Below are 14,393 nucleotides of genomic sequence, written 5' to 3' on the forward strand. Positions count from 1 at the left end.
AAATTAGGCACTTTCACTTTGTAGTCGTGCAGCGACAGCAAAGAAATGTGCAAAAAAGCGTGATGCACATGCAAAGTTGTTGTTTTTGCCAATCCAAACCTATTGCTTTTTTCCCGTCCTCGTTGCAGTCGCCGTCGTCGTTGCTTAAGCTCCCTAATAAGCCGCCAAGTGTTGGTCTGGCTTGACAATGGCAGGTGTCGAAAGGGGAAGGGGAATGGGAGGATTTGGGAGAGAGGGTAAGCTCCCTTTCCCTTTTCTTTCGCGGCTTTTCCCTCTCCCTCCCTACTCCCGTTTTGCGCCTGTCCCGCAGGCTATTGCTCCCAACCTTGTCGGCTTGATGGTTCATATTAAAGGAGAATCCTGGTATGATGTGGCAAATTGGACTGGTAAGGTATAATGCAAAATAACTGTTGTTCAAGAATCTCTACCGTTTTTCAAAGGTTCTTGTATGAATGCCAGAACATTTCTTCCAAGGAGTGAAGGATGGCCTCATGAAGCATTGTGACGTCACATGCCATAGTTAAAACTTTAAGGTGGTCATTATGACCTTTGAGTGTACACTTGTGCAGTTAACAATGACGTCAGCGAAAACATTTGAAATAGTAACAGTAACTGAGAAATACCCAATAAGCTTTAAAATTATATTTCTTATTCAAAAATGGGGAACATACGAACATTTTTTAAGAAGTGAAATGTTTCCACTGACAAGTGGTTGGCAAGGAAGCATCATTGACTGTAGAGGGAAAAGGAGGAAGGAAAAATGGAGAAAATGGCCTATTAAGACTTTGGCTTAGTTTACCACTGCTATTCCGTTTCCAGATTATCCAAACACGACTCATTTTGCTCGAAGGTATTAAATCTTAATTTACCTTAAAGTCGTAAATATCCTTCACTGGAGTGGTTTTGTCATTCACAATAAGAAACGCAGCCAGATTAGCTGAATACGTGGACACGAATACCAGCATCGCCATTCCAAATGCTACAGATGACAAGCGAGCACCATCCGTGGTGGGTTTTGATTCGTCTGCAGGGCGACCAAATGCAAGAGAGAGAGCGAAACAAATCGCGTTGTCGATCCCAAACAGAGACTTCTTATGAAAGAGTTCTGTCGATCCTCTAACAGGGCTGATCTTGTCAATTCCCCACAAAAACAAGATCATCACACCTAACGAACCAAGCAATGTTAGCCACACGGGAGACGTGAAAGGACGTAAATACGACAGCCATACTATATCGCTGTCCTGTCGCTCCATTTCTTTCACTAAAAGGCGAATGCCAGAAGGCACATATGGTTCAGTAAAATCGAGTACGGTAGATCTACGAGAGCTGATGTACAAATCAAAACTTGCGTCACCTCTTCCTTCGAGAAGCTCCGACACAACTCCATCCCAAGAATTATTTTCTTGGTTAAATACCCCGTATTGCCCGTCCAAAGTGAAATGCAGTTCCGCCCTATATTCATACAATTTAGTCATGACAAGCCCTACTACATCGATAACAAACCCGTAGCAACAAAGTTCGATCGATTTATCTCCGTCTGGAGTTTTGATAGTCTTTTTGCACGGCTTGGTTCTTGACCAAATAGACTGACACGTTTCACCAGGAAGCTTTGATTCAGACATCACCATCGGCGGATACTCGTTAACAAGGATTTTAAGAGGGCGCTTGTCGTTTTGCTCCGTAAGAAAAAGCTTTCCGTTGTACCAGTAACCCATGTCATGGTTTTGAGTAGCGTCCTCTATCATGAGAAGCCTGTTAAAATCGTAGCGAAGAGGTACTCTGTTACCTGTGCTATCGAATTTAACTGGCCCAGATAACCCATGAAAATCCACTTCTGAAAGCAATCTGCTTGAAAGAAAAAAATGAAAAGATGATGCCCTTCATATGAAACTGGAATTTTTTTTTAATCATTGTCATACTGCCATCTACTACAGTGCGAGTACTCGCGGAAACCTTGCTCGAGCTATTCACAATAGTCTTTCCAATAACAAAAGAGAGAAATTTCAGGACAGGTCAGGAAAATAATCTTTTTTAGCAGTTAGATTGGTCATATTTCTTGCACGTTATTGGACGTCCGTTTGCAAAAAACTTGACAATCTTTTGTTTCAAAAAAAAGGTTGTGATTGGATAATCCTCTTCAGAGCAACTGTAGAACCTTCAAAGTTAAGAAAACTTTTAGTGTGATAATTAGCAATTAGAGACCTTTAGATTCGAGGACGATAACGACTCCGAGTACGACATTTCTTTAAAATTTTTTTCACGTATATATTCTCAAAAAATAGATACGCCGGAAAGCTTCATTGTACTTTTGATTCACCAGAAAAGTTAGCACTGTTATCTTTATTAAAGGAGGTTAAGCCCTCTCCTGATCGCAAAATGATAAAACTTGTAACATTTGATAACTCGTTTCCGCCACTACGGCATTATCGCTAAAACTCGTACCTTATTATAGGAAACTAACGCTCCATGAAATTAACGCGAATCGTTAAAATTCGCGTTAATTTAAGTCGCGTTAATTTTGTTGAGCGTTAATTTCCGCGACATTAATTAAGTGCAGCGTTAATTTCCGCGCTCTTAATTTCCAGTATTTTAACCCCAATTTTGGAACCTGCCCAGAAACATTAACTACAAGCTTTAATATTTCTTTCCATTTACCCTTTATTTTTCATCTTTCACAAAAGCTAAGGCGAAGGTTTACAATATTTCGAGTTCATGTTCATCGTTGTCGCTGTCAGAAGTGATGTCAATATCTTCTCCTTTGATTTCGGCCAAGATAATCGCGTTAATTTCCTTTATTATGAAATTCTACCTCCTCTTTCGCGTTAATTTTCTTTATTCGAAAGCCGTTTGCCATTAAATTCGCGTTAATTTAAGTCGCGTTAATTTCCAATATCTTAATTTCATGGAGCGTTAATTTCCTATAATAAGGTATTTGAATGACGACGGCTTTCACGTTCTCCTGCCAAAATGACGCAGGCTCACGCGCGAGCAATACTCAGTATTGAGAAAATCTCGTTCTCGTAGTCGTTCTCGTTTTAGAATCTAAAGCTCTCTATTATTGAATGAGGCTGAGTATGATGTGAAGAGCTATGAAGATTGAGGAGACTCAGTTTTTTCACCGAGGCGAAGGCCGAGATCTGCATAAGCCTCCGGGATGTGCATAATTCCTCACATCGTAGGAAAGCCTGATTACATAATGACCTCCTCGTTCAGTTTCTGCTAAACTTGGGCCTATTTCTCGTCACAGTTTCAGGATATCAACAGATCTTTTTTTGTGTGAGATACTCCTCAAAATTAGATGGCATTGACCAAGTAATATGTTTTGGGTATTGTTGCACTTGTTCCGTTCAGTTTTAGGGCCTCTTCACATGAGCCTGGTTGACCGGGCTGGCCCAGTTACCGGAACCAATTTTACCTTGGGTTCATATGAGAAATTTCAGCCCGGTTTCCGAGATGAGAAAGGGCCAAAGATCCTGTCGATGAGTTCTGGCGCGAAATACGAGAAACAAAGCAAAAAAACACAAAAATTATAACTTTTGCGCCTATCACAGCTTTGGCAACTCTTAAGCTGTATCGCTGCAGTTAAATGGGATGCTTATAATCTGCAATATACAGCAGGCAAAGCAAGACGATGCCATCCGGGTCGCCAGAATTCATCCCGGTAACCGGGCTCAAGTGTTCATATGGCAAAATCTCCAGCGCCCTTGCAGAGATCCCGGTTGTAAAAACTAAGATCTCAGGAGCCGAGCCAGTTCGCCCCCTCCGTATGAACACATCGAAATTTACAAAGGACTGATTTAAAGGTAAGGCGAGATCTCGGAAAACGGACCAGCCCGGTCTTCCGGCCTCGTGTGAAGAGGCCCTTTATCAGAAATTCAGCTATTTCGTGTTCGGCATTTTTAGTGTACCCATAAATAAACAGCTAGGCGGCCGCGCCTGGAAACGTGGTTGATCGATAGTCTATTGCCCATGCAGCCTCGTTTCCCAGCAAATTTACCATCGATCAACCTCGCTTCCTATCAAATATACCATGGAATCGATGTTATATTGCTCGCATCTTTTGAATGCGGTTGCGGTCAACACCTGTTGGTTATATGAACAATTAGCCGGGGTCTTTTAACCAAACAGAAACGGCGAAATATGTTGAATGAATAATAATAGATATTAATATCATCATCATCATCATCATCATCATCATCATCTTCTTATTTATTATTATCAGTCCTATTATTATCATTAAATTAACCTGACCTTCGCATTTCCTGTTCATCGGGACATGCGATAACCTGGTCGTCTGGACTGTTAACAAGAGCACGAGTAATAGAGTGAACAGCATCGTCCACATAGCCACTTGTAGTGATTTCCTGACTCTTTTCTGGGTTCAAAGAAAACGTATTTTGTGGGTAGTAGTAGTCGAGTAACGTTCTAACATCCAAATCAGATACAATTATCCATAAATCATTGCTTAAGAAAAGTTCTCCAGCTCCTGAAAAAATGTTGTGGGCCAATGTGAGGTTGTCAGTAACCAAGAGAAAAGCTACTTTTCGGTGCTGTAACTTTTGAAATCTTAAGGTTATATACTCGGAGGAATCGTCTGGGGTGAACACCAACCAGTCTAGCATTTCCATGTTCCTGACACGAAGGGGCTCTTGCAGGTTTATCACGAAGCTGGTTGATTCATGATCATTGTCTGTGATAGCGACAAACTTAGCCACTGTAAGATACTGTGAAAAGGCCAAGAGGGCGCTTATCTTTGTTTCAGCGTTTGTTATTTGGTTTACACGGACTGTTGATTCCTTGTATCTTTGGATATATTGCTGTGTAGGAAAAAAGAACTAAACTGAACAAAGAAAGGACTGTAATAACGTTCAAGTCTTCTTTGCGACTTTTTTCATCACATGGTTCAATACGACTTTTCGAGGACTGATACATAAGTCTAGATCTTGCCAGTAAAAACGAAAAATGATGATAATCAAAACTGCTTCATGACAGTTGAAACGATAGTGATGAACAGAAGAAATAACGCGCGTCAACTGGAAGTGAACCGAAAAAAGAGGGAGCTTAAACAAAGACGTTTTTTAACAACGCACGTCAACCGGAAGTGAGGGTCTCAATATGCCTTGACATTACCAAATTTGCGCTGCTTTTTATTCTTACAGAGACGGTTTACCCGAAAATTTGAGTGAGAAAACTACTGCCCAAGAATACATTAAGAGTACTCTCGGTTTTCATTCCTGCATCGCTCGAAAACGCCTTTGCTAAAGTTCCCCAATATACTCCCTGACTAAACCTACACCAAATGTTTCATCTCCCTTCTGAAAATCTTATAGATTGGATTAACCGTATAAGTAAATTTCCTAATGTGCCTGGTATAATCCAAATGAAATTGAAGTGGTGTCGACTCAAGCGAAAGAGTTGACTACCATTTGCCAAAACGCCATAGGCCAAACGCATACTTCTGGTAATGTAGATAACGATTTGTTCTTCAATATCGAGATTATTATGAAAATGGCAGATTCAAAGACCCTTTCCTTAAGCTTCCTTATCGAAGTTTAATGAACTAGTAATAGCGTTACAGTTATTTGTTAAAGGGAATAAAAATGCAGTATTGAATGATTTTTTCCCGTTCACAAGATTTTGTACACTCAGTCTTGAAAAGCCAAAAAACTAAAGAACGTTTTACATTATAGACCTTACCTCTTGCACAGCTGTGATAATGTTTGTTCTTTGAAACATCGCAACATCCAGGAAAATTCTTGCTTTGGAAGTTTTCGAGGCGTAAACCATAAAACAAGGACCCTGCTGCATCGTTGTGTCAACAAGAACCATTAACTCGCGCAAACTCATCTCACTCTTGACAATTATTGTCTTGTTTTTAAGTTCTGGGATACATTCTGTGTGCCGCAACAGATTGTGCCGCGAGATTGCGTTCTCGAAAGACTTGACTGAAGAAACGTCATCGAAATCAAATACTCCTATTGCTAATAAAGATCCTTTAGTCTGTTTGCAGTTTCCATCGCAAAGTGTAAAGCTTAAGGTCAGAATTGTTATAACCTGTAACAATGTTATTATTTGGATCCTCATTCCTTTTCCTTTCTGAAAATGATGTAAATACTAATTTCTGATCTCGATGCGTTCATCGAAGTTGAATCCAGCTGGAAGCCTCTACCCAGAGAAAGACGCTAGCGCTCCTAAGAATCACAGATTAAAAACAGAGGTAAGGAAAAGTGGAAAACAGTGTGTTTTTGAATCTTCAGGCTTAGATAATACCAGGACAAGGGTAAATTGCGGGTAACTAAAACCATGGTGTGATACGGGGTGGTACAAACAGAAACCATCTACCTTTTTAAACAAACGAAAATTGACGTAACTAAGTGTATAACAACTGCTTGTTTCACCTAAAAATTCTCTGTACTTGCGGGAAACGCACATTTTGGTAAATTTCAAAAAGGTTCGTGCGGAGACTTGGGTTGGATGAAGAAATAGGTGAGTTCATAACAAAACCACATTTCTGGTGGCACAAAGGAAGGAACAGTTTTAAGTTAATCCATTGTGAACTCATGTTTTTTTAAAACAGATACTGGAAAATATAAAGCATGGAAGAGAAGCATTTATGGAGAGTATGGCTTTCACTGTTAAATGAAGTATTCCTAATTTGTAAAACTAAAGCGAAAACTTGTCTCTGGAAATCTTTCGTGTCTTTATGGTTTTCAGTTGGTGGAGAGAATAAAAACATGCAATGCACCATGCAGGTTTTCATTTCGTCAGGCCCAAGAGACAAGATTTTACAAGGTTTGTTAGCCACAGGCAGCTGTTGGTGGCCTGGGTCTTCAAAGAAAATGTCAACCACTTTGATTTAGACAATCGATGGATAGACTGAGCTGATCGACGAATTCCACCAACCGGATATACTAACGATGATTGTCGCTAACGCCACATGGAGAAATTTATAAATCAAGGCTGAAAAGGCTAAAGAACCACCATGACGACTAACCAAAGAGAACAGCCAAGCTCTGGATTATTTGATATTAATATCATGTAATTTAGTTTTATAATCAACTTGCGCCCTAAAAATCACAATGATTACAATGTACACCCCTATTACCGACGGCACTACTTGGACAAGTAGGTAGACTGGTGGATTAGCTGCACTTTCGGCAAAGCAACCTTCGTCCTATCTAATGGCCTCCAATTAAGGCGAAGGACGACCTCTTGCAACTTCGTCGCTAAAACCTGGCTCCGCGCGCTTTTCTGCTTTTCTTCTGTGAAACTCGTAACATGTCAAGTCTACCGAATAGCAAATATAAAAACCATCTAGGAAGTTAACAGCATTCATAAAACCGCACTGTTCTTTTTCAAAATAAAAACTGCTTTTAATTATCAGCAACTGCCAGGCAATGGGCAAAAACTAGTCTCAGGCGACTAGACCTGAAAACAAATTCGATGGACCTATTTTCATGAAGTTAACCGAAAGGAAAAATAATAAAGAAAACAGCAATACCACACGAAACAAGGCGAACGCAACAACAAATATTAAAGGTGACTTAAACATGAGGCCTTTAGTTTACAAACCCTGCATGCGATTAGCTTCATGTTGTGAGTAAAAACCATTTCTCTCCTTTGAGTTTCGTGGAGATTTCGTTTGCATGTCCATACGATTCAATGGAGTGCTGTTTGTTCAATTCTCAATTCTTCAATTTTTTTTTTCATGTTTGCTGTAAGTGGGGTAAGTCAAGTCAAGTAATGGAAAGGAAAATGAGTACCATAAACTGGGCCTTCCAAAACCTAGCATGATGCTATGTGTTTTTCAGGTGGCTATTACACACGATTGAAAACATTACAATATCTGATTCCCATTCAATTGATTCCGTGGTGGAAACCGAAAATAAGTTATAACTTGGATGAACACAAGTTCTGATGAGATGCTGGATGAAAAAGAAAGACGCTGTACTTACATTACAAACACACTGCCGAAGCCTTGCGTTACCTATTGACAGCGAAAGGAGGATTTCTCCACGCGATAATCAAATCCAAATTGGCAAATGCGCAATGGTATTAATTGCGTCGGCTGAAACATCTTTAAGTTCAAATTTTTAAGTGGCTTCTTCAGTTCAGTTGCGTAAACAATACATAATCGAGAAGTTTCTACCATGGCGAACTTCGGCCATAGCATGTCCACTCTAGTTTCAATGAATGTGTAAGAAATTGCCCTGGAGGCAAGCCACGCCACATGTCTCTCTCCGCATGGAACAAACAGATGCTTGCAAACGATCCGTTTTGCTTTTCATGACCGTTAAGACAAGGCTCTTTGGCTGAAATCGCTTGTTATTATGTTCTTGATTTGCCTGAAATAAAATCAAGTCACAGATGCCCAAGACTCTGCCCTTTACTTTATGAAATTATTGCAGCCTTTAAACTAAGCACGTAGAAATTTTAATTTATAAGTGGCCTCCAGGGAGTTAATCCCAGGGAGACAACAGTAGTCTCTTATAGCTAATATCAGATAAGAAATCTACCTTTAAGAATCGTTAGAGAAATAAAATGTTTAAGAAACTGAAAGACAAAACTCTCTTATAAAGGCTTGGACCTTTCTAATATCAACTTGTTGCAAAGGTAAAATAACGATTCCGTTTCTAAATTACAAAGAGATTTTTTAAAAATTAGCATATATGGTCTTCCAACAGCAGGCAATTTGTTATTGAATTTGTATTTAATAGCCACCAGCTGCCACAAGTCGAAAAACAATAAACAGTAGACGACTCATGAATAAAAACGAGCTCAGTTGCACAGAACATCTCAGTTTTGAGGTGCTTCATATTACGACGATTATGAGCCAGTATGGAGGAATCGCAGATTAGGAGGCGCTTTCGACCCTAATTTGGAATTTGCGTCGCCAGTTTCCCCGCCGGGAGAAAATTACATAACAGTTTCCGGCAGAAGAAGCCGGAAAAAGAGGAAGATCTGGGAGTAGATGAGCGTGCCGTCTTCGCAATATCTTGCTTAATTTCTCTTACGTGAAAAAGCCACGAAAAAACTGAAACTAGAATACGTTCTCCTTTGTCAACGTGCCAGGTGGTTGCCAACCAAAAAATGACTCATCGGACGACTCATTTTGCCAGCACAAGATGAAACATCAGCAACTCTTGACCGAAGAGGGTGTACTTCAGGGTTTCCTTTTGAGGCCTCTTCTGTTTTTCTCCGATAGACTCTACGCAGATGTTACTCTGATACCTCCCCTACGGTACTCCATTTTGTTGTAAACTCTCAGCTTAGCTCTGATTGCCATCCTGGCTTCATCAGAATTGCCTCCTTGTTAACAAAGACAACAACAAGAACAATAACCTTGATTGATTGACCAGAAATACATTCCGTTGGACACCAGAGTCAAAGTGGCCAGGAATTAGTAATCAGCTTGTGATAGAGCTTACCTAAAAGGACAGTGACTTTAGACCTAGCTGACAGGAACCCGAGATCTGTTCACCGGGTAGCAACCGCATTGGAACAAATGCTTCTTTTTGACGGCGACCCACACTGGTGTCCTCGTAGGGTCCTAGTAGTTTCCTCTAAAGATTCCGATCCAGACAACACAACAGCAAATTACAACCAGCTTAAACAGCAAGGATAGAAATCCGCCAATCACTAACAACCACGATACTAAAGCTGCACAGCAAATCGATACCATCGCATTAGAAGGGGTAGGGGTAGAGGTAACAATCGTGTATGGCCGACTAGTCCTTTCAATTAAAAAAGACTTTGCTGCCCTGCTAGGATCAATAGTTAAACAATAGAAAACATCTTCCGTGCTTGCGTGATTAGCGCGCGAAAAGCAAAACTTCTTGACGTCACAACCATATTTACGTACTCTCGTGCAAACGCTGTTATTTTATAACTGACTATAGCAATAACAGGAGCCCAGAACCTGGAGCTAGCAATTTTCATGTACTCGCGTCACATGCACGGCTTTTTCACCGACCAGTTTATTTTTAGAATTATTTTGGCGTGAATTTAGAATATCTTTGAAGTCCAACAAGCAAGTCAGCAAAAGCCACGGACCTGAAAATTCTATTTTTGAACTTTTTATAACGTTCATTTTTACTTTTTCATATCTTTTACTTAGAATGCGTTCCTGGATCGGTCAGCTTCTCTGCATTTTCTCAGCAAAAAAATTCATCTTAGCAAAAAGTGATCCTTGACATGAGCCTAGATGGGAGTTTGCTTGCTCCGCGTTACGAGCTTCTGACTTTAAATAAGGTTAAGCTTAAGGTAAAATCAAGTCTGTCGACTAAAAATATGCATCCTTGAGCGATATGAGCAATCTTGCATAAAAACGTCTTTATTCATAAAGTACAGACATCCATCATTTTGATTTAAAAATTTAAGCTTAATGACAGAGTTCCTCACTGAGCGTGACTTGATTAAAAAAAAACCAAAGTCAGGACATATGTTTGCTCTTAAGGGGGTAAAGCCACTATCAACGATTGAGATAACGGAGATTATAGTAAAATCTAACTAGTGGTCTATTATCAATGCTGCGTTCTGATTGGTTGAGCTACTACTAGGCTATATTTTATAATCCAATAGTAGCGACAAGCGCCGGCTTTTTTAGCGGCAAAAAAAGGATTTAAGTTTAGCTTTAACTAGCTGAACTTGTTTTGTCTCGATATTTTTGACCAACTCGTTGGATTTTACTGAAACAATTATTCCTCTTGCCCTCATGGCCTCTGAGTCAATAGCCCATGAGGCCGAAGGAATAATTGTTAAATATACTTCCGTCTAAAAATTCTCGCGAAAACAAGTTAACTTGAACAAAATATTGTCTTATTCACTAATAATTACGGACAAAAGAGAACAAAAAGGGTGTGTTGTTGTACGTTTAAGAGGAGAAACGTTAACTTTAAAATGCTTCACTTTAGAGTGTTGTCTGAAGCTTAGACTATAGTAATAACTATTTTTCTAAAGCCCTCTTTTTGTCATTATGAACATTCGAGCAGCTCTCATAGCAGGGAGTCTCACTTGAAGCTCGTTACGCTGCATTTAGCGACTAGTGTTCGGTAGTATCGAACTCTTGAACAGTTAAGGGATACGTGTGCAAAATTTCGCGTTAGATGGAATGAAATTTGATTCTAACTTTTTGGAAAGTCACAGTTACCTTAAATGTTTTCTTTTTTTGTCGAGAATAAGTTTTGGAGATTCCAGGATGAAGATCACACTTGAAGATAGCATTTATCCTAATGTTTGGTGATTTTATTGAATTTATAAAATGGCAGTACTGTTTATTGTTTTAGCAACCAAAATTGAAATTTTTTTTTGGGAGTTTTGGAGAAGTAAAATATTTTAATTAGGGGACTTTCAGTTTTTGAGGGGGTTTCGGTCAGCAGAATTCGCTGAGTTATACCGAATGGCTGGAAATGCGCAAAAAGACGCAAAAAGATAGACTTGACTTTCAAAGGAAGTTGTAGAATCAGAAAGGATTTGTTTTTGAAAGAAACATTTTCCTTGTGTCATTAATAAAAGATGAAAATCATAGTAAAATATACATAATAATTATGGATAATGGTAAAAATTCGCTTCGTATAAAAGGAAATTTAAAATGTCAGTAATTTAATTCCGTCGTATTGGTAAATACAAAAAAGCGTTATTATGTTGATGGCAGTTTGTTCTCTGGACGTACAAAATAAATAGCATATTTTCTTGTTCTTTAAGGCATTTTAAGGAAATAAGGCAATCTAACCTTTTACCGGTTTCATGATTATTCCTTTTAAGCCTAAAATTTACATATTTTAAGTGTCTGTCAACCGTTTAAGCAATTTGCCTTCCTTTAAGAAATCCGTGCGCCAAGTTCAAGTTCAAGAACACCCTGACGCCTTGTGAAACATTTAACATTTCAAATCTGGAAAATGCTATGAGTACACAAATTTCTTTGTTTTCCGAAGCTTAGAGATTTGTTTACCCGCAAATCAATCAGTTTTAAATATGTCTGTATGTAGCTTATAGAAGAACAAGCGGCGGTAAAATATCACGGCTGACAACTGCATTGACATAATTACTAATTTTGCTTTCTTTGAATGAAATAATACAACGGTAAAGATTGCTTTCTTTGGATCGTATTCTTTATACAATTTCTTTCTTATTATTTGGAAGTGTCGTTTTAGGAGTCTCGCGTATCTCAGACTAAGGGACGTTCCTTTTTTATGACTTGGGAAAATGGGTGAATATGTTCAAACAATATTCCTAAAATGCTATTGACTTTGTGTGACGTCCTTTAAGCCAAAGTAAAAGAACTACTCTTGCAACATACAACAGAGCGAGAGGAAAATGCTAGTTTAAAAATGCCAGTATGACGTTATGAAGGCGAACTCTTATAATATGTCGTGTATCAATGATTTGGCAAATGGTTTGCTTGTTTGCTTTGATCGTTGATAAGAATAGAATCTTCAATATGAAAATGTTCCGAATGGAATTGTCGACGAGTTTTTATCGCTTTAAACTACAGGTGAAATACCCTGCTGCACTAACCTCATGTTTTATGCAGAAATCTTTCCCTCACCGTCGCAGTATCTCCAGAGTTTTTCAACTGTCCTGATCAATGAATATAATGCCTCTGGTTCCGATATCAATCGATATAACCCTCACACACAATGTTAACTTTTCGCCCAGACGTTAACACCTTAATAAGCAGTCCCAAGGTATGGTAAACCGGCTCTTTGTGTCCTTACGGCGATACATTATCTGTGTCAGAAATATGCAAACAAATTAAAGTAAAGGCAATATGAAAGTCAAGTTAAACCCCAACTGCGAATATTCACTGGGGGGTAAATTGTAATAGAAAAATGGCCTAGCTAATATAAACCGATACCAAAAAAATGAATATTCTGGCCCTATAAATGAATATCTTTTTGCAACTAAGGAATTGACGTTCTTTTTTATTTTCGATAACAATTATTTGTAAAAATCCCGGTTGATCGTCATTTAAAGCAATCAAATTATGTGCTTTGCAAGTATGCTACCGATAGCAACGGATAATCAGAGGGACCCAACGACTGTTGTTTTTTTTTTTGTTTTTTTTTTAATATCTGTTCGGCGAAGAAGCAAATATTGCCTAGAATTTTCTTAGTATTACTTGAGGACGGTTAAAAATTTCTAGATGACCTTTCAATCAATGTCATTTTCCAAGCTTACCTAATAAATTCCCTACGGTTTTCTGAAGTTTAATTTTCGCTTTTACTTCCCAAGTTAAGCTATTTTTCTTTGAAAAAAGGAAACCTAAATAATGTGATGGAGAGAGGAATTAGAAAATGTCTCACTTTCGTAATGGGTCAAATTTCATCTAAATTTTTCGGGAAAATAATACTCGAGCCCTTGCAATTTCGACAAGACTCAAGTTCACCTAGGATGACCGAACAGATAGAAATTTTAAAGCGCCGCTTTAAATGCTTTTCTAGAAATCGAAAATTACTCTGGATAGCCTAAAAAGTGTTTTCAATGTATTTAGGAGGAAACCGTCGTTGGGTGCCCCATGAGGTAATGTCAACTTAAATGCCTCAATTTAAGTTCTTAGTCAATGAAATTATTTATTGAGTGCCATATGTGGAGCCATAAACCGTTTTTTTTTTTGTTTTTATTCAGAATGTTTTGACTCCAAATGAAGACAAACTATTTTCCTAATAATAGGCCCTTCTAAACAAGGGCCTTTGAAATATGTAATAGAAATTTTAAAGCGCCGCTTAGAATGCTTTTCTAGATATCGAAAATTACTCTGGATAGCCTAAAAAGTGTTTTCAATGTATTTAGGAGGAAACCGTCGTTGGGTGCCCCATGTGATAATATCAACTTTTAAAAATGCTTCAATTTAAGTTCTTACTCAATGAAATTATTTATTGCGTGTCATATGTGGAGCCATAAACCATTTTTTTTTGTTTTTATTCAGAATGTTTTGACTGCAACACAAGGCAAACTATTTTCCGAATAATAGGCCCTCCTAAACAAGGGCCTTTGAAATATGTAGGCCCCGAGGCTTATTTTCGGACTTTAAGCGGTATACGTGACTACACTCACTTTAGTTTCGTCAGCAAGGCAAAAAGACTTGTTGATCAACATTATGATATTGAAGGTGAATTTCTTGCTAAATATTGTGATTCTTAATGCAATGTACTAATTTGAGGTTTCTTTTAAGATAGACAAATTATTCAAAAAATTAAGTCGATCCAGGATCAACACCTCCAGATGTGCTTTTTTCAATAGCGAACAGATGGAATTTCTGTTAACTTGTTGAGGTCTTGTTGAGATAAGGCTTTTAAAGACTCTCCGTTTTAAGGGTGTTTAAAGATAGCTAAAGCTACACAGAATGGAGAGAAGTTGCAAAAAGGATGTGATGTCACCGGGGATCAAACTCG

General features: G+C 38.5%; 1 protein-coding gene across 1 annotated transcript in view; it reads right to left on the minus strand.

The window, feature by feature from the left end:
* The window catches only part of LOC140931101 (glutamate receptor ionotropic, NMDA 1-like), a 13,456-nt gene extending 5,436 nt beyond the window's left edge, over positions 1 to 8,020 (minus strand). The window contains exons 1-4 of the mRNA XM_073380850.1: positions 7,956 to 8,020; positions 5,698 to 6,191; positions 4,252 to 4,817; positions 870 to 1,845 (exon numbers count right to left, since the gene is read on the minus strand). Of these exons, the coding sequence (XP_073236951.1) occupies positions 870 to 1,845; positions 4,252 to 4,817; positions 5,698 to 6,084 (1,929 nt within the window). The 5' untranslated portion in view covers positions 6,085 to 6,191; positions 7,956 to 8,020. The remainder of the gene's footprint in view (positions 1 to 869; positions 1,846 to 4,251; positions 4,818 to 5,697; positions 6,192 to 7,955) is intronic.
* Between the last annotated feature and the right edge of the window lie 6,373 nt (positions 8,021 to 14,393).

Source organism: Porites lutea, chromosome 3 (genome assembly GCF_958299795.1).
Source record: "Porites lutea chromosome 3, jaPorLute2.1, whole genome shotgun sequence".
Classification (NCBI taxonomy): domain Eukaryota; kingdom Metazoa; phylum Cnidaria; class Anthozoa; order Scleractinia; family Poritidae; genus Porites; species Porites lutea.